The 27,633-nt window shown below is 37.0% G+C and overlaps 1 protein-coding gene across 3 annotated transcripts in view; it reads right to left on the bottom strand.

Annotated features, from left to right (window-relative positions):
• Nucleotides 1-27,633, bottom strand: part of RFX7 (regulatory factor X7) — a 125,398-nt gene that overhangs the window by 44,185 nt on the left and 53,580 nt on the right. For 2 of the 3 annotated variants that reach the window (XM_064267518.1, XM_064267515.1), the window contains exon 2: nucleotides 17,458-17,491. In XM_064267518.1, the coding sequence (XP_064123588.1) occupies nucleotides 17,458-17,491 (34 nt within the window). Of the gene's footprint in view, nucleotides 1-17,457; nucleotides 17,492-19,417; nucleotides 19,522-27,633 lie in introns of all 3 variants that reach the window. The other variant, XM_064267516.1, reaches the window with a different exon arrangement.

The raw sequence follows: 27,633 nt of genomic DNA, 5'->3' as shown, positions 1-27,633 counted from the left end.
TACATTAAAAAAAACAACAACAACAATGCGAGTTGATTCTGACTCAAAGTGACCCTAAAGGACAGAGTAGAACTAACTGCCCCGTAGGGTTTCCAAGGAGCTACTGGTGGATTGGTACTGCAGACCTTTTAGTTAGCAGCCAAGCTCTTAATCTCTGCACCACCAGTACTCCTCACATAATAAAACAAACTTAAACAGATCCAATAAAACAAAGTTTAAGATGATATGACTCAGCCCATTCTTATTCTCACCAGAATTCATTCACAAAACATCCCAAATGTACATTTTTCCATTTCACTGCCTATGGGATATTTTCTAATTAGTTCTCCCTTCAATACTTTTTTTTTTTCAATACTACCTAGTAGATTTACCAGCTATATCCTGTGTAGCTCAAAGAAAAAAGAACAAAACAAACATTTCCTTCTCAATTGTTACTTATCATCATCCTTTCTCTGGTTCCTGAGTGTTCAGTTTTGGAGTGTCTCTCCTTAGTGCATTCCACACAAATCCTTTATTTAACCCTCAAATTCTCCCACTCTTCCAACCTCTTTTTATTTTCATTGCCACCACATTCACCTAGGCATTTAGCTTAGCTGTCCTTTCAACAATGAAGGAAAATTCATTTACTCATTGATTTATTCATTCATTCCATTCCCTGTCATGTTCCACAAATGATTTAAGATAGCCATGATTTTATGCTGTATATCACAAACTATACAAAGGCTAGAAATACACAGATGAACAAGACACAGCCCTTGCCCTTTCAGAGTTTACAATGATACCTGTATCACTGTTCAACTAGCCTACAACCTCCCACTGAATCTTAAAATGGTTGCTAAAATATATTTTGTCAAATATTACTAGTATCACCCACTTAGCCAATAACTCAACAATGCCTATCATATTAAATCCCCAAAAGGTTATATTATAATAATAAAACATAACTATCATCATAGAAAACCCTGGTGGCGTAGTGGTTAAGTGCTATGGGTGCCAGCCAAATGGTCGGCAGTTCGAATCCGCCAGGTACTCCTTGGAAACTCTATGGGACAGTTCTACTCTGTCCTATAGGGTCACTATGAGTCAGAATCGACTCGATGGCACTGGGTTAAGTATCATTATGGGCAAAGTTAGAAAACTGAATTAAAAACATCACTTTTGATAGGTAAGAATAATAATAATAAAAAAAACCTCGTATTGTTGGAAAGCCTTGGATTCTAAATAGTTTTAAATGTTTACATATACTGGATAAAGGAGTAGAGAAGAAACCCCAGAATAGAGAAGAAATTCCACAAGAAATTCAGGAGATATTTGAAATTAGAGTATAGTGCCAGTGAGATGATTTAAGGAAGGATATCAAATTCCAAGTTTTGAAAAATATCAAACTTTTTTTTCTTACTTTTGCCATTTCAAACAATGAAATCTTACACTGGTTTTGCTATGTGAGGCTCAACATACAGTAGAAGAAAATATCTGGAGAGTATAAAAATTCTTGGGAACAGAATGACTGAAGTATGTACTGACGTCACTCCGGTTCAGCACAGCGAAGTTCACCATGGAGATCTCTGGCTTTGGATGTTCCGTGTCATTCACTGCTAAGCACTGGCTTCCAAGACAATGCTCAGTGCTCTAGGAGAGGACCTAATTTCCTATTACTGTGGTTGAAAGTCTTGTCTGGAAGCTCCGAAGGACCTTTTTCGCACATGTTTTGATCTTTGCAAGAAGACATCAGAAAAGAACTTAAATGCCAAAGACATTTCAGGAAACCACTTTGGAGAATTTTTAGTAAAAATCTCCCTGTTTACTCCCAAACAAGTGAGCAGAGCTTGCCTATCATTGTCCCATTTTCACAGGCGTACATTATGAAGCTGGCTCCCCTGAACCTCTGGCTATGAAAACAAAGCAATGGCACAGAACTAATGTTGTAAATGATGTACTGCGCTTTCACCGTTCATGTCCTGGAGAGAAAAGCTTGTATTAAACAATCAGAATAATATTCACTTTGATATTGCCTGATAAAGAGGAAAACAAAGGTATAATGCAAGATATACAAGATCAAGTTACTTTTGGAGGTTTTCAAGGTGAAGTTCGGAATTTGAATCCTACCACTGAACCCCCTTCCATTCAGGAGCTCTGGCTGATGAAGAATATCCACAAAAGGAACTAGCATCACAGCACCATCTAGTTCCTTCTCTGAGGTGAGAGCAAGTCAAGTGATGAGAACACGTGACAGAGAGGATGCTCATCACATGCCCCGTTTGCTCACCTCCTTTCCCAGCTTCCCTTGCAGTGAACTTGGGGCCAAGTGGTTTGCCCATGCACTGAGCAGAAGTGATGTATTACACTTTTCGGCTGGCTAGTTAATAATCAGCATGTCACCTGCACCCCTTTCCCCCTCTCTTGCCACCCTGAAAGCCATGTGTGTCCCTGGCAAGGCTGTAACACAGCAGTTGTCTCTGTTGATGTGGGTGCCTTAAGGGCTATATACACAGAGCAAGGGCCTCCAACGACTGGTGCTGTATATACTGTGAGTAAAATTAATTTTTGTGGCTAGGCTATCAATATTTAGGCTTATTTTATTACGCCAGCACAGCCTGCCCCATCCTGATTAGTGCAGAAAGTTAAGACACTTCCCTCTTCCCTCTAGCACTTCTGAGAGAACTGAAGATCCCTCTTATATATGGAAATTAAAATGTAGGAAGTGGAAAAAAAGGGCTCCTCCCTATAATTACAAAAGCTTCCATTCATGCATTTTTAGAATAGTATTTAACATTTTGAAATTTCAAATTATATTAACTAAAAGTATAAGGTATTTATGTTTATCAAATGGGGCATGGGCTGAAGAAGACTGAGCAGCACCCAGTTTAGAATATACAGCCTTCAAGCTTCCTGCCACTTAATTTTTACTCAGTTTTTTAAAACGTGGTTAAAAACTCAACTCCAGTAGGTCTTCTACACATAATCCTAAAATGTCCGTCTGTTCCTCTACTTTGGGCCACATCATTTGCTCAATACAGTGCTCAATTTCTACTCAGCTACAAAAGATCCTGGTTTATCCAACTCAGTCCCCCTTTGAGGCAGAGTCCTGAAAGATAATGCCCATTTAACATTTTACATTTAAAATTCTAAAGTGTTTCAAAGAAAAGAGGTACCCATGTATCACTACCCATATTTAAAAGATGCTAACCTTTTGCCATATGTTATACCTTGTATCATTCATTCATTCTTTTTAACAGCGTATACAACAATATCGTATGGACTAAAACCATAGTTTATTAATTTTTTCATTGATAGACAAATAGTTATTACAGTTTCACTATTTCAAACAGTGATGCAATGAAGATTCTTACTTCTGACAACTATTGTCAAATTATACTCCCAAACAGTTACGTCAATTTATATTCTCAATGGCACCATCAAAATTTCTCCACATCTTTGCTAAAACGTAAGTTTTAAATTTTAGCTAATCTTGTGGGTATAAAAAAGTATCCCCTTGTTTTATTTCACCCTTTTGGATTGATGGTGAGACTGCGCATCTTTTCATATTATTTATCATTTATGTTTAATATAGTGGTTCTCAAAATTTCACAAGCAACAGAACCACTGGTAGGGCTTGTTAAAACAAAGAATAAGGGGTCCACTTCCAGAGTCTGATTTAGTAAGTCTGGAATGGGGCCAGAGATTATGGATTTCTAACAAGTTCCCAGGGGATGCTGAGACTGCGCAAGGAACTGCTCATTCACTCCGTCTGCCCATTTAAGAACAGGGATATTTGCCAGGTTGTCTGTATGCTAAGCCTCTATTGGTTGTACATCCTGCTAGTGTCTTCTCCCAGTTGTAGCTTGTCTTTTCATTTTGTCTTTGGAGTCTTGGATGCCGAGATTTTAATTTCAACGCAGTAAAATGTATCAATCTTTTCATTTATAATCTGTGCTTTTGTGTCTTGTTTTTGAAATCCTTCCCTATTTCAATGCCATAAGATATTCTACCTTTTTTTAAAAAAAAGTTTTGTCTTTCACGCAGGTCTTTAATTCCTCTAGAATTTATTTTTCTGTAATATATGAAGTAGGAATTTATTTAAAAATCCTCCACAAGTTAGCTACAAATTGTCCCAGTGCCATCTACTGACTACCGATTTCAATGCCGTTATCTGTCATGGGATTCTTGTTTATTACATCTTTTCAAAGATGTCATTTTTACTTTCAGCATTTCAAAATATTGTTTAATTTGAAATCTAATTAAAAAAAAAAAAGGCAATTTATCCTTGAGTGGGTCAGATAGCAAAATGTATGATTCACTGACTATTCCAGACTTTGTCAAGATGATGGTCTATATTAAGACTGTACTAGTTGATAAATGCAAAATGAGATTTATTTCATACACAAATATCACCCAGTAAAGGAATAAAAGTAGCTCTGGTGGGGCTTTTACAAATCTGAAGTCAACTGGCAAGTCTTCCACAGACAAACTAATAGGTGATAAGGATACAAATTTACAGTATATGTATTATAGATGAATGAAATAGCTATTTGAACTTGATTGGCTCTTCAAATCTAATCTATCTGAAGCAGTAGAATATGGTGGTAAGGTATAAAATCCATTGCCTTTGAGTCAATTCCAACTCAAAGTGACCCTATAGGACAGAGTAGAACTGCCCCATACGGTTTCCAAGAAACAGCTGGTGGATTCAGCCTGCTGATTTTTTAGTTAGCAGCCAAGCTCTTAACCACTGTGCCCAGGGGTCCATGGTAAGGTATTGGATACAGAGTTAGAACACTGTTATCTGTGTTCTAGGTTTGCCATTCATTAGCTTTGTGATAGTGGGCAAGTCATTCAAGCTGAGTAGCAATTTTTAAATTATTTAACAATGACAGAATACTCATAAAAATTTTCTGAGCATTAAGTGAAACAATTTATAAAGCACTTCTATGATAGGTATTATTATTACATAAATGCTAGTGTTTTTAAATATACGATTACTTAATATCAGGTCTTTGGCAGAAAAGAGTTTATAATTCAAATTCTATCAAGTACACAATTTCCTATTTGAGAAACTAAGTTATTTCTATCTTAAGAAATTCAGGAAATACTTAACCATTAACTCAGGAGGTACCCATAAGAGCGAGGCTCCGCAACTTTCTCTTTAAGTATCAGACGTGACTACGAGTTACTGAAGACAACTCCAGCAGCACAGACTCTCCTCAGGGTGAGTGCAAGGATGCAGTCCAAGTTAGAAAATATTTCTGACAATGGTTTTACGACTAGAGTGAAAGAAATTAATCTAAACAGACTAGGTCAGGCTGGGCTTGGTATAAACTGTGTAACTTTCTTCATCTTCTGTCATAAAAAAACACCTGAAACGGTGTTCTGTATTTCAAATACTGAGTTAATTTTTGATGTCCCTGCTTGTCTGCTCAGGACATCTGCTTCTTAACTGTTGATACATACCAGGTGGATTACAGAAAACCAGGTAGAATTTTGAACGTCTTATCATCAGAGCTTGAAGACTTTCAAGCAAACATAAGGACACATGTTCCCACTGTTTGCTGGCATAGAGCACACTATAAAGCCAGAAGACATCTCCTGTTTTAGGGGCCTTCCTTGAAAATGTGAATTACTGGGTGTACTCCATAACTTCTCAAAGGTTAATAAAGAGTGATTTCTCCTACTTGAAATCAACTTCTCTGAAGTCACATTCCCTGTTATGAGAATCTTCCCCCTCAGGCGTTATTCAGGTTTTTACAAGGTTACAAAGCTGGAGAAGGGCTGAAGCTTGTAAAGACCTTAAACAATTAAGGACTTATCCGAGGAGCTTTCATGTACATCCTTGATGGTGAAATCATTATCTTCATTTCCAGAAGCAGAAACTCTCCTGTTGAGACTTATGAACACCTTTCAAAGAAGTGACCAGGTTGACAATGGCTGAGTTCTGAGGGAAGATAAGCAACCTTCAGATCCATTACTAACACATCCATCACTAGTCTGTCAAATTTTACATTTCAAACTGGTACCAGGAAAAGCTGCTGCTGCTTTTTTTTTTTTAAGCATTTTAATTTTATTTAGAATAGTCAGTTCAAAATCCAAACACCTAAATTCTCCAGTTTAACTGTTTCTTCAGTTAAGTTTACCATGTATGCAGGGAAAATACCTATACTGATAGGGTAAATTATGCTTAAATTTGTCTGCCCTTGATTTCATGACTTAAAATACAAAGCTGGAAAAATCAAAATACTATAAAAATTTATTTGCTTTGTGTAAGAGCACTTATTTGTGTATTATGTCATCTTTGAATATAAAGATATTAATGAAAACAGTATTTCTTTCAGGAAATGGTGAGAGATTGCCTTCATATTCTTTCCTATTCCTCTTTGTCACCAGTAAAATGAATTAGAAAGCCAGCTGACAACGATCAGGACATTCTGTATAATTATGAAAGAGAGAAGTTACTGGAATTCATGATTTGGGCTGTACTGGCAACTTAGTCCCTCCATAAAAAACTTGTCACCATCAAGTCGATTCTGACTCATAGTGACCCTATAGGACAGCGTAGAATTGCCCCATAGGGTTTCCAAGGAGCACCTGGTGGATTCAAACTGGTGACCTTTTAGTTAGCAGCCGTAGCACTTAGCCACTATGCCACCTGGGTTTTCATTATTTAGTCCCTAAAATAACTCATGAGTTTAATGCAAAAAAAAAAAAAGTAAAGAGAATAAAAAAGGTTAAGAGATTACTTTTTGTAAGACTCAAAAAAATAAATGAATAAAACAGTTAGTCCTAAACAGAGCAATTAAGCAAGAAAAAGAAATAAAAAGGTATCCAAATCAGTCAGTAAGAAGTACAACTCTCTTTTTTCACAGGTGACAAGATTCTACAGAAAACCCCAAAGAATCCACAAGAAAGCGATCAGAGCTAATATATGAATTCTGCAAAGTCACAGGTTCCAAAGTTAACACACAAAAATCAGTCAAGTTTCTACACATCAGCGAAAAGCATTCTGAAAAGAAAATTAAGGAAACAATTCCATTTACAGTAGCATCTAAAAGAATAAAATACCTAAGAATAAATTTAAACAGGGTAGTGAAAAATTAGTACATTTAAAACTATACAACATTACTGAGAGGAATTAAAGACTACCTAAATAAATGGAAAGATATATCATGTTCATGGATTGGAAGACTTAAAACTGTTAAGATGTTAGTGCTACCCAAAGCAATCTATAGATCCAATGCAATTCCCATCAATATTCCAACAGCTTTCTTTGCAGAAATGGAAAAGCCAATGCTCAAATTTACATGGAACTGTAAGGGGCCCTGAACAGCCAAAGCAATCTTGAAAAAGAAGAACAAAGTAGGAGGACTTGCAACTTCTGATTTCAAAACACATTATGAAGCTACAGTAAGTAATCAAAACAGCAATGACTGACATATAGTATAGACCAAATGGGACAGAATTAAGAGTCCAGAAATAAACCTGTACATCTATGGTCAGTTGGTTTTCGATGAGGGTGCTAAGTCCATTCAATAAGGAAAGGATACTTTCTTTAATAAATGGTGCTGGCACAGCTGGATTTCCACATGCAGAAGAATGAAGTTGGACCCATACCTCACACTATATATGAAAATTAACTCAAAATGGATCAAGAACCTAAATGTAAGAAGTAAAATCTTAAAATTCTTAGAAGAAAACATGGAGATAATGCTGCGAGGTTTGGTTTTTAACAACAGCTTCTTAGATATGACACCAAAAATACAAGCAAAAAGAGACAGATAAATTGGACTTCATCACACAAAGTTAAAAACTTTTGTGCATCAAAGGACTTTATCAATAAAGTGAACAGACAACCTACAGACCGGGAGAAAAAAATTTCTGAACCCTACATCTGGTAAGAGTTTAATATTCAGAATACATAAAGAACTCCTACAACTTAACAAAAAAGACAAACAACCAAATCAAAATATGGACAAAGAAATTTCATAAACAATTCTCCAAAAAAGATATAAAAATAGCCAACATACATCACATGAAAAAATGTTCAACATCATTAGTCATTAGGAAAATGCAAATAAAAACCCATAATGAGATACCACTGCATCCCCACTAGGATGGCTATGATAAAGGAAAAAAAAAGAAAGAAAACAACAGGTACTGGGCAAGGATGTGAGAAACTGGATCCCTCATCCACTCCTGATGGAAATGTAAAATGGTGCAGCAGATATGAAAAAGTTTGGCAATACCTCAAGAAGTTAAGCAGGAAATTACCACACGATACAGCAATTCCATTCCTAGGTATGTGCCTAAAATACTGAAAGCAGGAACAAGCAGATATTTGGTACACCAATGTTCACACTGAAGCACTATCTGAAAAGAAAATGTGGTATATACATACAATGGAATATTTAAAACATTAAAGAAAACAAACACTGAACCAGTTGCTGTGGAGTCAATTCTGACTCAATGTGGCCCCAATGTGTCAGAGTAGAACTGTGAGCCATAAGGTTTTCGATGGCTGATTTTTGGGAAGCACATCACCAGGCCTTTGTTCTAAGGCATCTCTGGGTAGACTCAAGCCTCTAACCTTTTAGTTTATAGATGAGCATGTGAACCAAGTGCACCACCCAGAGATGCTGTTATCACAGGGTATTGTATGAGGTGCCTGAAGTTTTGGTAGGAAAAAAGAGGAATTTTGAAACTTTTTGTTACACATATGTACCAACAGACTCCGGTGGGGACGCTGGAGCATAATAAGCAGTACTTCATTGGTACCACTAAACACTTAGATAGGCTTGCAGGAGGTGCCAAGAAAAAAAGAAATTCATACTAACTACCAAAAATTCAGACACACTCAGTGATTCAGCATGTGTTAGTTGTCCAGTGCTGCTATAACAGAAATACCACAAGCGCATGGCTTCAACTAACAGAATTTTGTTCTCTCAAGGTCTAGGAGGCTAGAAGTCCAAATTCAGGGCACCAGCTTCAGGGGAAGGCTTTCTCTGTTGGCTCTGGAAGAAGGCCCTTGTCATCAATCTTTCCCTGGGCTTGGAGCTTCTCCATGCAGGAACCCCAGGCCCAGAGGACATGCTCCACTCCTGGTGCTGATTTCTAGGTGGTATGAGATCCCCATGTCTCTCTGTTTACTTCTCTCTTTTGTATCTCAAAAGAGATTGGCTTGAACTGTAGATCAATCTTTTAGATTGAGTCTACCTAACTGCCACTAATCCCATCTAATTAACATCATAGAATAGGGTTTATGATACACAGGAAAATCACATCATATGACAAAATGGTAGACATCACATATTAGTTGGAATCATGACCTAGCCAAGTTGACAGCATGCTACCATTAATGAAAACATATGGCATCTATACAAATTTCAAAGCAGAAAACTGGGTCACCAAAGGGTTAAATGACTAAAATCTGAAAAAAATAGAGAACGACTATTTCCAGAAACTAGCCAATAAAGGGCTCAGAACTCTTATACCTGAGAACAGAGGAGCCAATGAGCCCACTCCTATGTCTAGCCTGGCTTTCAGTCTGAAGGCAACATTTGGATTGTGGGACTGGGAGGAGAAGGTAAGCAGATCATGGCAGTACTGCTGAGCTGAAGAGACAGAGATCAGTGACTGCGGAGGCAAAGTACCAAATGGAAGGAAGATAAAGATCTTCAAACTCTATACAAATCCCTATGTTGATCTGGAGTCCACTGATAAATACTGAACTGTATATGTGTAAAACAAAACTCATGAGGCCGGGCAAAGAAATATCAGGGAGCTGTAACGAACTGGGAGATGTTCCAGCTCTAACCAGAAAAAGGTGGAATTCTCAGTAAACACCCAAAGAATGCTGTATAGACACCATATGGGTTAACATTTCAGTATTAAAGCTGAATTAGCTCTAGAGTAAATGCCATTCTAGACCTGCTCCCAACAAAGCTTAAAAGCAAGCCTGAAAAGAATCAAATTAATCTGCAAGTAACATAAATGCCTACTAAAACAGAAAATACACACACCAAAAAATGAAACAATAAAATTCACAATGTACACACCTAAAAAAACATTACAAGATATGCAAAGAAACAGAAAACATGACCCATAACTGCAACAAAAATCAGGAAAAAAATAAACCAAAAAGTAACAGAAGTAATAGAATTAGCAAACAAAGATTTAAAAACAGGTATTATAAATATGCCCAACGATTTAATGGGAAAATGAACATTATGAGAAAGGAAATAGAGGACATTAAAAAAGAATCAACTAAAACCTCTAGAACTGAAAAAAATACAATATCTAAAACAGAAAATTCACTGAATGAGATTTACTGCAGTTTAGACACTTTGGCAGAAAAAAAATTAGGAAATATGATAATACAGACATATAAATGATCCAAAATGAAGCAAAAGGCGGGGGGGAACCCAACATGCATTCAGTGACCTGTGGGCTACAGTGAATATAACATATGCATAATTTGAGTCCCTGGATGAGGGGGACAAAGAAAGGCCTTAGAGAAACAATGGCAGGAAAATTTTAAAATTTCATTAAAAAACTAAACCCACAGATTCAAGTAAGTTCAGTGAACCATAAACAGGATAAAGACAAAGAAAACGATATCAAGGCTATCAGTCACAATGCTGAAAACCACTAATAAAGAAAACAAGTCTTTTTAAAAAAGCTATAGAAAAAAAGGGGACACATGACTCACAGGGAAACAAGAACAACAACAAACATCTCAACAGAGACTATGCGAGCTAGGAGACAATGAATCACCATCACTAAAGAGCTGAAAGAAAACTGCCTAACTAGAATTCTATACCCAGTAAAAATACCCTTTGCAAATAAAGGGATATAAAAGACTTTTTTCAGAGAAAATAAAACAATGCAATTAACTGATAGCAGACCTACCCTACAAGAAAAGCAGCAAAATGGTATATACATATTCAACCATATAGGTAGTTACAAGACAGAAACTGGCAGGCTGGATAAGAAAGGCATAAATATATGATACCAACAAAAAACATGCTATAAAGACACAGGTTGTTTAAAAGCAAAAAAATAGGGAAAGATATACAATGTAAATAAAAACTACTTATAAAAAAGCTGGAGGAGCTATACTAATATCAGACAGAGTGGACTTCAAAGCAGAATACCAGAGATTAAAAATGGAAATATTGTAATAATAAAAGAATCAACTCATCAAGACATCACAATCCCAAAAACCTGAGAACAGGGCTTCTAAACATACGAAACAAAACCTGACAGAACCAGAGAGGAGAAAAAAAATCCACAATCAAAGCTGGGAGATTTTAAAGTACATCTCCTAGTAATGAAAATAACCAACCCGTTGCCGTCAATTCCGACTCATAGCAACCCTACAGGGCAGAGTAGAACTGCCTCATAGGGTTTCCAAGGAGCAGCTGGTAGATTCAAACCGCTGACCTTTTGGTTAACAGCTGTAGCTCTTAACCACTGTGCAACCAGGGCTCCAGAAAAAAAAAAAAAAAGAAGAAAATCAGAAAAGATGTATGTTTTGAAAAACAGCAATAACCAACCAGACCTAATTGACATATAAAGAACACTTCACCCAATGATAGCAGAATATACAATATTTTCAAGTAGACATGAAACATTCACCTAGATAAAATAAATTTCAATAAATGGCCAACTATTTGGAAACTGATCAGCACACATCTATATACTCCAGGATTAAAAAAAATAAATCAGAATGGGAAATAGAAAACAATTTAATTATATGATAATGAAAACACAAACTAACAAAATTCATGGGATGCAGGTAAACCAGAGCTTAGAGGAAAATTTATAGCTTTAAATGCATTCAATAATAAAAAAATAGTAATAAAAAAAAAGTAACTTAAAAATCAAGGTAAGTGAAAGGAAGAAAATAACATATATTAGAGCAGTGTCATGGAATGAATTATGTCCCCCCAAAAATGCGTGCATCAACTTGGTTACACCATGTGTGGTTGTCCTCCATTTTGTGATTGTAATTTTATGATGAGAGGATTAGGATGGGATTCTAACACCATGCTTACTCAGGTCACCCCCCTGATCCCAGGTAAAGGGAGTTTCCCTGAGGTGTGGCTTGCACCACCTTTTCTCTCTCAAGAGATAAAAGGAAAGGGAAGCAAACAGAGAGTTGGGGACCTCATACCACCAAGAAACCAGCACCAGGAGCAGAGTGCATCCTTTGGACCTGGGTCCCCATACCTGAGAAGCTCCTCAACCATGGAAAGATTGAGGACAAGGACTTTCCTTCAGAGCTGACAGAGAAAGACAGCCTTCCCCTGGAGCTGATGCCTTGAATTTGGACTTGTAACCTATTAGACTGGGAGAAAATAAATTGCTCTTTGTTAAAACCCACCGGACGTATTTCTGTTATAGCAGCACTAGGTAACTAAGACAAGCAGAAATTAACAAAATGGGAAATCGACAAGATAAAAACCAATGAAGCAAATACTTGATTTTTACGGAACTAACTAGAATTCTAGTTATTAAACTTCTACCTAATCAAGGGAAAGGGAGAAGATACAAATGACCATATCAAGCATGAAAGAGGAGTGATCGCTACAGATGATAATATATTAAAGCACAATAACGGAATATTACAAACAACTTTACACCAATAAACTCAGTAATATAGCAGAAATGAACAAATTTCTTTAAAGACACAAATTACCAAATCTGCAACAAGAAGAAACAGAAGAATTAAAGAGACCTGTAACAATTAAAGGAATCCCTGAGTGGTACAAATGGCTAAGGGTTGGGCTACTAATGGAAGGTTTTGAGAGGTACTTCGGAAAAAACATCTGGTGATCTACTTCCAAAAGATCACAGCCATTGAAAACCCTGTGGAGTGCAGTTCTACTCTGCAACACATGGGGTTGCTGCTGAGTCGGAACTGATTCCATGGCAACTGGTCTTCTTGGTTTATAACAAAGTAAGTTCGTAATTTAAAATACTGAGTAGTTCTATAACAAAGAAACTAAATTCGTAACTAAAGTCTCTCCCACATACGGTTTCACTGGTCAGACCTATAAAACGTTAAGAAATAATACTATTTTGAAACAAATTCCTTCAGAAAACAGAGGATGAAAGAACACTTCCAAACTCATTATATGAGATCAGCATTACCAAGATATAAAAAAAGATATTACATGAAAAAAAAAAAAAAAGGACTGTTCAAAGAATACTATAAAACATTGCTAACAAAAAAAGAAGATCTAAACAAATGGAGAAATATTCCACATCCATGGGTGATACAACTCAATTTTGTTAAGATGACAATTCTTCCGAAGTTGATCTATACATTCAACACCATTACTATCAAAATTCTGGCAAGCTTATTAGTAGAAGTTGATAAGCTAACCTGAACATTTATATGGAAATGCACAGGATCTAAAATAATCAAATTAAGTTTGAAAAAAAGAATAAAGTAGAAAGACATACACTACCCAATTTCCAAGACCCTAGTGGCGGCATAAGGATAAATGTACAAATCAATGGAACACAATGGAAAGCCCAGATATAAACCCTAAGATTTACGGTTAATTGATTTATGCCAAAAGTGCCAAGGGAACTCAGTGTGGAAAAGAACAGTCTTTTCAACTAATGGCGCTAGGACAACTGGAGATCTATATACAGGGATGGAGAAAAGGGGAAAGAAGAGAACTTTGCTCCTCACGCACACAGCACTGACCCACATGTAAGAGCTAATACTATAAAACCTCTCAAACACAGAAGAAAATCTTTGTGATCTTGGGTTAGGCAAAGATTTCTGTGACATGACACCAAAATCATAACCAATGAAAGAAAAAAATTGATAAAATACACTTCATGAAAACGACAAATGTTTGTTCTTCACTGACATTATTAAGAAAATAAAGAGACAAGCCCCAGACCGAGAGAAAATATTTGGAAATTACATACCTGATGAAGGAGCTGTATTCAAAATGTGAAGACTCAACAGGAAGATAAACAACCCAATTTAAAAAATGGGCAAGAGATGTGAATCAGCATTTCGCCAAAGAAGATATAAGGATGGGTAACAGGCTCATGAAAAGATGCTCAACATTGTTAGTTACGCAGGACATGCAAATTAAAAACACAACGAGATACCATTACTTACCCAGTAGAATGTCTAGAATCAGAAAGACCAAAAATACAGGAACCTTTACATATTTCTAGTGAGAATATAAAATGCTACAGCCACTTTAGAAAACAATTTTGATAGCTCCTCAAAATACGAAACAAACTACCATGCAGTACAGAGCAATTCCACTCCTCTGTATTTACCCCAAAAAAAAGAAAACAGATGCCCACACAAAGACCTGTGAATATCCATAGTAGCATTATTTGTAATAGCTAAAATTGGAAACGATCTAAATATCCATCAACTGTGAATGAAGGACAAAATGTGGTATATACATACACGTAATACTATTTGGTCAATAAAAGAGAACTAAGAAAAAAAAAATTTTTTTTTTTTTACTGACACACGCTACACTGATGAACCTCAAAAATATGACAAAAAAAAAAAACAGACACAAAAGACTATATATTGCATGTTTCCATTTATATGAAATGTCCAGAAGAGGCAAATTTATAGATGCAAAATAGACTAGTGGTTGCCTAAGGCTAGGGGGTAGGGATGAGGATCTTACTGGGGGATGAAAATGTTCTAAAACTCATTTATGGTGATAGTTATACCACTCACTAAATTTACTAAAAATCGCTAAACTGTACATTTGAAAGGGTGAATTTTGTGATGTGCAAAATAAACCTCAATAAAGCTGTTTAAAAAGAAAGAAAGAAAAATAAACCAAGACTTGTTACAACATGAATGAGCCTCAAAATCATTATGCTAAGCGAAAGATCCCCACACAAATGGTCACATGTTGTATTATTCCATGTAAATGCAACTTCCAGAAAAGAAAAATCTATAAAGACAGGAAGCAGATCAGCAGTTGCCTGGGACTGGTGTTCCCGACAAGAAGCAAAGAGGGAGGGTCTAAATATGGTAGGGGAGGGGAAAAAACAGGTAAAAGAGATGTTACAGAGGCAGAATTAACAGAACTTGAGGACTGACAGGACTATGGAGCAGCAAAATGGAGAAGAGCATCTGAGATGACTCCAGGGTATTAAGCCTGAGGGACCGTAGTGCCAGCTATCAACAGAAAGAACAATGAGACTGAAGAAGGAGCAGATTTAACAGAGGAGTTTAGTTCTGACATACTAGAGTTAAAAAAGGGGAACCTGGTGCCACAGTGGTTAAGTGCTTGGCTGTTAACCAAAAGGTTGGCAGATGGAAACCACCAGCCACTCTGCGGGGGAAAGATGTGGCAGTTTGCTTCTGTAAAGATTACAGCCTTGGAAATCCTACAGGACAGTTCTACTCTGACCTATAGAGTCGGAACTGGCTCAATGGCAATGGGTAGAATTAAAAAGAACAGTGGATGTAAAATCTAAAGTCCTGGGTTCAAGCTATGGCTCTATTACTCAGAGCTGAGATTAGATTTACTATTTTATATAAAAATACAGATCTTAATATTTTGCAAACATTTCATAAATGCCTTCCTGTTTTCTCTGCAGTGGGTAAGTGCCTACTCATCAAAAACACTCTCGTCTACAAAGCTTCCTGACTGTCCCAGGCATTTAGCTGCTCATCATCTCTACCGATACACTTAACATACAGTGTGACCACACATTAATGAATACTGTACTTTATTTCATTATCAGGCTTGTCAGACCAGATGTTATCTTAGAAAACATGATCATTGCATTCACTTTATTATAGTATGATTACTTGCCATATAGCTTTTTGTTTACCTATTTTCTCACTTCTACTAACCAGTGAGCTGCTGGAGGGTACAGTCAGCCTGATGAGATTAGCACCCTTGGGCAGTGCCTGGGGCCTAATGGGGGCTGGTCTGTAGGGCAGGGCCTTCTCTGAAGCTTGCACCCAGCTCTGGCAGTGATACTTGGCCAAGTTCATGATCATCTTGGCTACGTCCTTCCAGTAATAAAGTTACCCGAATATCTACATCTCGGCCAACCGACTCATGCAGAGAATGGTCTGTGGCACGCACACACTCAATATGCAGGATGTGTTCTCTGCCCAGAGTGAAGACTGAGTCCACCGGCCGCACCTGGAGGTGAACTCTATGTGGCAGTTCTACTTTGTCCTATAGGTCACTAAGAGTCAGAACCGATTCCACAGCACCTAACAACAAACAAACAGGTCTAGGACTGGCAGCCAGAAGGTATTCAATAATTGTTTGCGTAAACTAAATGTAAGAGTATTAAGTTTCTTCACTTGTAAAAGGGGAGAAGACAAGATTACCTACTTCACAGGGCCATTGTCAGGCAAAAAAGAAGGAAGAAGGGAGGGAGGGAGGAAGGGAAGTAGGAGGGAAGGAAGGAAGAAAAGGAGGGAGAGAGGGAGGACTAAGTGAAAGAAGAAAACAAGAAAAATACCCTATGTGTGTTCTTTCTCTGCTATTGGATTAAAAAGTGTGTTGTTGTGTAAAGGTGAAATCGATTTCTACTCATAAGGAACCTACAGAACACAGAAGAAATCCTACAGGATTTCCAAAGCTGTAATCTTTATGGAAGCAGATTGCCAAATCTTTTTCCCACATAGCAGTTGGTGGGTTTGAACCACCGACCTTTTGGTTAGCTGAGCTCTTTAACCACTGCACCACTGGGGCTCCTAGAAAAGTACAGAACTGATCAGGTCATTTCTCCTTTGAACTATTCCTATTTATTCATGTACCTAAAGATATCACAAACCATTTCAGCACCAGATGCTAAAAAAAGTCAGCCTGATGATTTATAAACAGGAAGACCCAAACCTGAATACCAGACGCTCTGATGCCACTGTTGGGCTAAGGAACTACAATCTAAATTTACACTATTACTGTTCCTTTAGTTCCTAAACACTAGCCACTCAAATATGGAACGTATGTTGTAGCAACAAAAACTAACCCATCAAGCATCTTAAAAACTTTTCTTTAAACACATTCTTATAATTTTTATAAATACCATCTAAATTTAAACTTCTGTTGTTGCTTTAATGCCTAAAGGTTAGCAACCCAGGTATGAAAAATATGCTATTGCAAAAAAAAACGAACTCATCAAACATCTAAAAACTTTTCTTTAAACAAAGTCTTATAGAGTTATTAAAAATTAGAACATAAAAATAACCCTCTACTATAATTAAACGTTTAAGTGATCTTTTCAGTAAAGGCCAGTAAATTTCAAAAACAATTACCTCAGATTGTGATTTCATTATTGATGAATTATAGGAAAGTATCTAGATATGGCTTATAACCATTTCATTAAAACTGGCTTAACTTTAAAATCAATGTTTACTTAAGAATAATATATTTTATGTAGTAGTAAAAGTCTTATTACAAAAGAACTTTAGAATTGGTTTATTTTACTTACCAAAATGCAGTCCACTTTAGATTGTACAGTTTTGCTAAAAGGAAAAAAAAGTTAGGTTAATAAGAATGAAAAGTTATATTGAAATGTATTTGAAATAAATGGATATAGTAATTAGTTTTCCCTTCTTTCCTGCTATAAAAACATTACGTGTAACTCCTTATTAAAATTAGGCATTGTACCCTATAAACGCCTCTTTCACAAAGCAAAACAAAAATCTCTTTCCTGTTCACTGTACTAAAAATTAAATCCTGAAGTACGATCAAAATATTTTGACTTCACTGCTGTAGTCAACCTACTGTATTACACTATAATAGATGGTCTGAAGAAACAATTACGTTTTTAACAGTATGTGAGGGCTGATATATTATTATATGGAGGAACAGGGTACAGAGTTTACAATCAGTTATAACTTTTACTGTCTGCTTGCCACTCTGGACGATGATCTGCTTAACACTTAAAGCCCATTGTGATGGAATATAATCTGTAGCTCTAAAGACTTGACATAAAGTAGACTGTCCTCTGTCACCCACACCCAGCCCCATGTACACATCACCCCAGCCCCCCGTCACCAGTAACAGGAGCCCTACACACAAAATAAGAGAGATTAACTAATATTAATTTACCTGGTAATCAATTAGAGAGGGGAGAAATTAATTTAAAAATAACTAACACAAAGCCATTACACACCAATTTAAATGAACTTCTAAATATAAGTGAACTGTGAACACAGAACATAAATGACACCAGTATAAAATAATTTAACTGAAAGTCATTGAGATTTTGTTACAACCACATGAAAGTGCAAACACAATGACATGCAAAATGCTCACAGTTCACACACAATCTCTAAAAGACTTTATAAACCAAATTATCTTCTAGGGATAAATAAATATAAACAAACGGTGGTTATCTGCCTTTCCACAGCCATACAGCTAAGCTACAGAGGAAGTAAAAATCAACATTTGTATCTTATTTCAGTTCACACAATCATTACCCTCAAAATTTTACACCTGTGCCTAGAATCCAACTTTCATGTTTTAAACAACAATGTATGACTGGATTCAACTGCAAAGTTCAGAATGACTAAGCAGAACAAGAAAAGTAATTGATTCCTCTAGGTAAAACGAAACAAAACCTGTTGCCATAAAGTCAATTCTGACTCATAACGACCCTATGGAAGAGGAGAACTGCCCCACAGGGTTTCCAAGGTACAGCTGGTGGATTTGAACTGCCAACATAGCTCTTTACCACTGCGCCCCCAGGGGTCCACCTCTAGGTAAGGGGGCCTAAAACCCCCTTCCCAGAATCCCACAGAAGATTTTCAGGGGTTTTTAATCTCCATTTGGGGTCACTTGTACAGCTTACCGTTGGCAGCTAATGTGTGCTATTTCTCTTTTCTCAATAAACCCGCAGGTTCCCAAGATAACAGTAGTCTCATTCTATTGATCAAGAACTGCTATCAAAAGGTAATATATCCAGAATCCAACCATTTCTCACCACCATACCTTGGTCTAAACAACAATCAAGCCCTGCTTCTATCTTTACTCCCTACCCCCCTGCCAAGCACTATGGGCTATTCTCAACAGAACAGCCAGGGTGATCTTTTTAAAAAGTAGGTGCAAAGCCTTTACCTTGGCTGACAAAGCTCTGCGTTATTCAGTCCCCTGCTACTTTCTGAGTTCACCTCCTACTAGCTACTCCTCAGTCCTTCAGCTCCAGCTACACTGACCTCTATGCTGTTTTCCAAGCAGGAGCAGGGCCTTTGCATTGCTTTTTCCACCAGCCTCTAACTCTTCTCCTGTTCCTCACTTCCGTTATAGCTGCTCACGTTATCTTTACAGACAGTTCTTCCCTGGCTCTTCCATACAAAACTCTCCATCACTCTCTATTGCTTACACCTCGTTATTTTTCATCATTGCACTTATCACCAACCATATTATATTTTTATAAATTTGTTTACCGGCTATCTTCCTTGACTAGAATTTAAACTCCATGAGAGCAGGCTTTGTCTGTTTTGCTCACTGCTGTATTATCATCTGGTACATATTAGGCGCTCAATAAAATCTGTTGAATGAATAAATGACAAAAAATACATTCAGTCCTCCACATGAAGAAAATTCTTTGGAAAGACTGGAACTATTTATGAAAGGGTGTTTAGAGAAACTAATATGAAAGTGAAATTGTGAGTTTATAAATTACGGATCTCAACACAGTCCCCTTCCACCAGCAGCTGACTGCTCCATGTGATCGATGAAGAGGAGAGTTGTGTCTACCCATCACAACCACCCAACCGGGGAAATCTCCAAACACTGCATGTAAAAGACAGCCTTTTAAACAACTATAACATAAAATCAAAGCACTTCTAAGATAGACAGGAACCTTTGCAATTGCTTAATCCAACCCCTTGACTATTTTTACGTCATACTTAAACAAAACAGAACACCGATACAGACGGAGTTTAAGTCCCCTCTGTTCTGTCCAGCCTCTTTCTCCTCCCTACCATCCCAAAGACAACCACCATCATTAACGTACAGTTTCCCAGTTGATATTTCAATACTGATATTAAATATACAAATATCTATCAGCGACATATACCATTCCTTTGTGAGGTTTTTAAATGTTTATATAAATGCTATTACATTGGATATATTCTGCAATGTTCTCACTCAATATTGTTTCTGAGATCCATCCATGTTGATACACTTAGATGAAGTTAATTCAACCACTGGGAAGTATTTTATCGAATAAATATATCAAATTTATTCATCCATTCTTCTACTGAAAGACAATTCTGTGGTTTCTGGTTTTTCCACAAACAACGCTGCAAAAAAATGTTTTTGTACACACTACCTGGTATATACATGCAAGAACTTCTCGATCAAATAAATATAGATGTGGATTTTCTGGGGCTTCTGAATGCACCATTTTGTTTTTATTATATATTACCAAAATCCTCTCCAAAGAACTTATATCAATTTATCCTTCCATCGGCAGCATGTGATAGTTCCTATTTTCCCATAACCTTAGACACACATACACACTCACACACAATGTGTCACTCTAACAGACATGGAACAGTATTTCAGTTTTTTAAAAAATTGTCATTCTCTCAGTTACTAGCACTGTTGGGTACCTTTTTACCTGTTTATTTGCCATGTGGGTTTTCTTCCCTGTAAACTGCTGGTTCATAGTCTTTGCCTGTTTTTAAATGGAGTTGACTATTTCTTATTAAACTGTAGTAATTCTTTATATTTTCTGGATACTAATCCTTTGTTATACATACTTATCTTAAAGATTAGTATCTTTTGTCTTACTAAAACTAAATTTTTTATTTAATCAAATTTATCCATTTTTTCCTTCATGATTTTTTTTTTTGTCTTGTTTAAGAAATCCTATCTAGCCAAGGCCATAAAAACATTCTATATTTTATTCTAAAAGTTCTGAAGTTAGCTTTTCAGATTTTGATCTTTATTCCAACTGAAATTTATTCTTGGGTATGGTATGATGATATAACCCAGTGTCATCTATACATATATATATATATATATATATATATTTTTTTTTCCTCTATGTGGCGAGCCAATTGTTCCTCATCTTGATATGTCACGTTTCCATTAATGTTTTGGTTTTGTTTTCTATTTTATTATTGTTCTACTTGTCTATCCTTGAGTCAACACTACACTTTGAATTTGTAACTGCTTTGAGAATTAGGTCTAATTTTCTGACGGTGTGAGTATTCCCTCCTTAGCCTTTTTCAGAATAGACTTCATCATTCTTGAACCTTTATTCTTGGAGGTGAATTTTTAAGTCAGTTTTTCCAGTTCCATAAAAGTATGCTTAGATTTACACTGGATTGTCCTGACATTATTGCCTGAACTGGGGGAGACCGGACATGTGGACTTCTAATTGGGATTCATTTTTGTCTGTACTTAAAACTGTCTTGTAGTTTTCCCTATAAATAAATCTTCTGACAGTCCTAGTAGATTACAGATGGTGTTGTGAATCATGTCTTATTACGTTTTCTTATCGGTTTTTGCTGATGTGTAGAATGACTACTGATTTTCTCTTATTCTTGATTGCAAGAGTGCCTGTGTCACTGCTGCTCTTCCTGTTACACTGGAGACTGTAGCCATAGTAATTAGGTAAGAATAACGCTGGTGAAACCTTTTTTTTGGTAAATGCCCTTTATCATTTTAAGTATTTTCTTTAGTCCTACTTAAAGGTAATTTTCAGGGCTCTTGCTCTTCTGTGTCCTCTGCCAGGAAAACCCTTCCAAAATGCCTGCCTAGTTTGCTCCCTTGCTTTAGATGTCCATGGTTCAAACGTTACCTCCTCAGAGACAGTCCCTGACCACTTCCTGTCACTATCTCCTTTGTCCTGCTTTGTCTTCTCAGTAATTATTGCTGCTTAGCCTTTTTCAGTCTGACTCCCCCACTAGAACGGGAAGCTTATAAGGCAAGAAGCAGATAGGGCTTATTTGCTGCTCTATTCCCAGCACTCAGAAGAGTACTTGACAAAGAAGTCTGTCCTCTCTGTCTTTAAATTAAAAAAAAAAAACTAACCGAAATTTCTTGATCCAGCTCTTTTTTGCTTGTTTTTGTATAATTTTGTATCTCATCCGTTTCTATTTTCATTTTTTCTCCTACATTTGTTTATGCTGTTATTTTAAAGTTAAACACAAACATTGCCATACTTCTTTGTTTTTAATAAACACACTCAAGAAAGACTGTAACTTTCTATTACCAGAAACGCTCCCTCAATTGATGACACCCTACAAGAACTGCTACGTAACGTGAGGAAATAATATCTAATTGTAATTTAAGTCTCAATGTATATGTGTGTGGTGTGTGGGGGGGGGGTGTGTGTTTTAAAAATATCTTTGCTACTGATGAATTGTTTTCATCTCAGCCAGGGAATGTCATTTTCATGATGAAAACTTCCTTTGGGTGCTAGTTCAAGCCTGCTAATTATGCAGTTCAAATCTTTTATGGCCTACTTTGTTCCCGGTTTTTTTTTTAACCAATTTCTGAGATGTTAATAAAAAATGCACAATAGCTGCATTTATTACTTTCTCATAATTGTCAATTTTTACTTTATTTATAAACTCAAAGATTACACCTTTGGGTTTATATATAACCCATTGCCATCAAGTCGATTCTGACTCACAGCGACTCTATAGGACAGGGTAGAAGTGCCCCACAGGGTTTCCAAGGCTGTAAATCTTTACCAGACCAGACTGCCACATCTTTCTCCCGCAGAGCAGCTGGTGGGTTCGAACCTCAGACCTTCTGTTAGCAAGCAAAGGCATAACCACTGCACTACCAGAGCGCCTCTGGGTTTACGTAAGACTAAAATTTTTATATTTTTTTGTAGATTATTCCTTTGATCATTACCTAGTGTCCTTTATCCTTATTAATGCCATTTTATCTTAAACTCTATTTTGTGTTACGTTAATTCCTTTAAACCACCTATTTTGTGGTTGGCTTCTGGTATCTATTGTTGTTAAGGAGAAGTGTGCTGTCAGTCTCCCTCAAGATGCATCATTTCCTCATGTGATTTACAATATTTTACTTAATCATGAGTTCACTTTAAGGGAGGACTGTTTCCTAGGAAAGTCCTATATACTCTGGGTTGGCATCATTTTCTCTTGTGATTTGTAATCTGTTTACGAGCTCACCTTTAGCAAAGGCTTCTTTTCAGAAAAGTACTATATATACCCAAGGTTATGAATCACTAAGGGTTTTACAAGTTTTGAATCCATTTTTACGCTAATTTATTGGCTCAAAATTTTATTTTTATTTTTAAATTGTTTATTTGATATACGATAGACACATGGTGTCACCGATTTTTAAAAATTATTAATTACTGTAAAAATTTTAATTAAAAAGTATTAATATGGTATTTTGGCATTGGATAAAACAACGAAATATCAGTATCATAATTTTGCTATATGATATGATAACTATTAAATTTATGGAACATGCTAACCACTCACCTTCTACATCTTTCTGTTCAAGCTTTGCACTATCAAGTAAGATCACCAGAATATTATAAAGTAAACCTTAATCCTAGACCAATGGAGTAGGGAAAAGAGGAAAACACACCAACCAGAAGAGCATATAAAAATGTAATGAAGAGAGATGTCTGAGAAAGCACATTTTGTTTTCCTGAAACCAAACTACAGAGGAAAGATGGATAAAACTTCCTCACGCTAGTGGAATACACAAAAGACAGAGTACATTTTAGGAAGCATGGGTTTAAAATTAAAAACTCAGTCTAAGCCTACTTTACCTCACAGAACACTTTACAGAAATATCAGGTCATGTCTCCCTTTCTCCAGACTTACGTGATACAGATACAACAAAAACATCAGCAGTCGCATACATACCATGTAAGACAATGCAACTTAAGAGTATGCCCGAAAGAACATTTAGGATACCTTGCTTGCTAGAAACATTTCAGAATGTTTCCCCATTTTAGCGAATGACTCATAAATTATCTGTTTACTGCAGATCACACTCTGAGACTACTCCTCATCCATCCCAACACCAACTTCAATATTACTTCTATGTTTACTTGGAATCCCTAAGTCTGAATTCAGAGTGACTCACCGTCTTATATACTTGATTCAAAGTTCTTGTGTTATAGAAACAGAAATCTGTGAATACTAGACACCAGATTTCACCCAAGGAAAATCTGAGGTAGGGAGGTACACTGTAAAAACATCAACTATATGAAGCTCTCAAATTCTAGCCCTACCAGGGAAAATCAAACTCTTAATTTCCTCTCACGTAAAATAAGCTTACAAATACATTGGTGTACCCCTTTTGCTGAGTCATCACTCTTTTGAGGGGGATGACTCAGTTCACAGTGCATCATAGTAGAACATACTCTTACCTTATACTTGCCCATAATTAATGCGTTTATTTTGCTTTAGTTTGCTCAAATGAGAATATTAAACAAAAATTTTGTATTTCTTTTTTTCCCGTAAAATCACAGTTGTGTGCCGAGTCAATTTTGACTCATAGTGACCCTACAGGACAGAGCAGAACTGCCTCATAAGATTTCCTAGGCTGTAAATCTTTATGGGAGCACATTGCCGGGTCTTTTCTCCCATGGAACCACTGGTGGATTTGAACTGTTGACCTTCCGGTTAGCAGTCTGCACACTTAACCAGTGCACCATCAGGGCTCCTATACTCATAGTTTTAATAGCTAATTCCATAAATGTTGAAAGGTTTAGAAAAATATAAAGACGGAAACAGAAACCACCTCAAATTCTGCCATCCAGGCGTTCTGATTCATTTACTTGGTCTTCTTAAAAGTAATTAGAGACTGTTTGCTAGGATGTAGAGAAAAATGTTTGTACATTGCTGATGAAAATTTGCTGTGGAAAATCATATGGCAGTTCCTCAGAAAGTTAAACACAGAATTACCATACCCAAAAAAACCAAGCCCGGTGCCGGCGAGTCAATTCTGACTCATAGCAACCCTATAGGACAGAGTAGAACTGCCCCACAGAGCTTCCAAGGAGCGCCTGGCAGATTCAAACTGCCGACGCTTTGGTTAGCAGCCATAGAACTTAACCACTACGCCACCAGGGTTTCCTAGAATTACCATATGATCTAGCAATTCCACTCCTAGGTAAGCCAAAAAACCAAACCCAGTGCTGTCGAGTTGATTCTGACTCATAGCGACCCTATAGGACAGAGTAGAACTGCCCCGTAGAGTTTCCAAGGAGAACCTGGTGGATTTAAATTGCCAACCCTTTGGTTAGTAGCCATAGCACTTAACCACTATGCCACCAGGGTTTCCCACTCCTAGGTAGATACCCAAAAGAACTGAAAACAGGTATTCAAACAAAAACTTGTACACAAGTGTTCACAACAGCACTATTCACAACAGTCAAAAGGTAAAAACAACCAAACATCTATCAGCTGATGAAAGGATAAACAAAACATGGTATACTCATACGATAGAATATTATTCAGCCATAAAAAGGAATGAAGTACTGCGCCATGCTGCTACATAGACGAACCCCTACAACATTATGCTAGGTGAAAGAAGGTGGACACAAAGGGCCACCAAGTGTGTGACTCCATGTATGGCAGTCCCCCCTTATCTGCAGTCTGTTACCTGTGGTCCAAAAATATAAAATGATCGGCAGGATGAAATCTCACACAGTCCATTCCGTCCCACCCGGGGACCACGTGCACATAATTTTTATTGCAGTGTACTTTTATAACTTCTATTTTATTATTATTGCTGCTAATATCTCTTACTGTGCTGATTTAGAAATTACACTTGATCATAGGTTTGGAGGTATATGACATAACACTGTATATATAGGGTTCAGTACTATCTATGGTTTCAGGCATCCACAGGGGTCCTGAAACATATGCCCCATGCGTAAGGTGGGGTGTGGGGGGGGGACTACACTATATGAAATATCCAAAACAGAGAAAAGAAAGAGAAAGAAAGCAGACCGGTAGTGCCAGGGGCTGGGGATGGGGGCTTGGGAATGAAGAATGGCTGCTTAATGAGCACAGGGTTTCCTTTTGGGGTGACAGAATGTCCTGGAACTAGATAGAGGTGATGGTTGCACAACACTGTGAATGTACTAAATGCCTCTGAATTGCAGACTTTAAGTGGTTAATTTTATGTTATATAAATTTTACCTCAATAAAAAAATGTAGTAATTAGGATCATAAAACTAAGAAAAACCTCATTTGGACACTACTTGTGCCTCATCAACAAACAGAAACCAAAATACCAATTCCATTTCTTTTTATAGCCCTAATTCCTTTTTAAAAAGTTACTGTTGACAATTTTTGCCTGCTCTTATTAACCTTCAAAGTACCTGCTTTGTAAGGAAATTAACCTATATGTGAAAGTTTCTCATTGGGGCAGTGACATTTTGGAAGGTACTGGTTTTCCTATGCATTACGGGATGTTTGCCCACTAAATGCCAGCAGTGCTTCTCAGGGATTCTGACAATCAAAAGATGCTTCGTGTATTTCTATATGCTACTCGCGGAGACTTGGAGTCCAAGCTGCTCTGAAGGCATTTGCGAAAAACAAGGCTCCAGGAATTGATGGAATACCAGTTGAGATGTTTCAACAAACACATGCAGCACTGGAGGTGCTCACTCATCTAGGCCAAAAAATATGGAAAACAGCTTCCTGGCCAACTGACTGGAAGAGGTCCATATTTATGCCTATTCCCAAGAAAGGTGATCCAACCCAATGTGGAAATCATAGAACAATATCATTAATATCACACGCAAGCAAAATTTTGCTGAAGATCATTCAAAAATGACTGCAGCAGTATATTGACAGGGAACTGCCAGAAACTCAGGCCGGTTTCAGAAGAGGACGTGGAACCAGGGGTAACATTGCTAATGTCAGGTGGATCCCGGATGAAAGCAGAGAATACCAGAAGGATGTTTACCTGTATTTTATTGACTATGTAAAGGCATTCAACTGTGTTGATCATAACAAATTATGGATAACACTGCAAAGAATGGGAATTTCAGAACACTTAATTGTGCTCATCAGGAACCTTTACACAGATCAAGAGGCAGTTAGTTGTTTGGACAGAACTAGGGGATGCTGATTGGTTTAAAGTCAGGAAAGGTGTGCGTTAAGGTTGTATTCTTTCACCATACCTATTCAATCTGTATGCTGAGCAAATAATGCGAGAAGCTGGGCTATATGAAGAAGAATGGGGCATCAGGATTGGAGTAAGACTCACTAACAACCTGCGTTATGCAGGTGACACAACCTTGCTTGCTGAAAGTGAAGAGGACTTGAAGCACTTACTAATGAAGATCAAAGACCACGGGCTTCAGTATCGATTGCATCTCAACACAAAGAAAACAAAAATCCTCACAACTGGACCAATGAGCAACATCATGATAAATGGAGAAAAGATTGAAGTTGTCAAGGACTTCATTTTACTTGGATTCACAATCAACACCCATGGAAATAGCAGTCAAGAAATCAAAAGACGCATTGCACTGGGTAAATCTGCTGCAAAGGATCTCTTTAACGTGTTGAAGAGCAAAGATGTGACCTTGAAGACTAAGGTGCACCTGACCCAAGCCATGGTATTTTCAATCGCATCATATGCATGTAAAAGCTGGACAATGAATAAGGAAGACCGAAGAAGAATTGAC

Source organism: Loxodonta africana, chromosome 13 (assembly GCF_030014295.1).
Source record: "Loxodonta africana isolate mLoxAfr1 chromosome 13, mLoxAfr1.hap2, whole genome shotgun sequence".
Taxonomy (NCBI): domain Eukaryota; kingdom Metazoa; phylum Chordata; class Mammalia; order Proboscidea; family Elephantidae; genus Loxodonta; species Loxodonta africana.
Note: the sequence above shows the minus strand (reverse complement) of the source record. Positions and strands in the feature narration are given on the sequence as shown.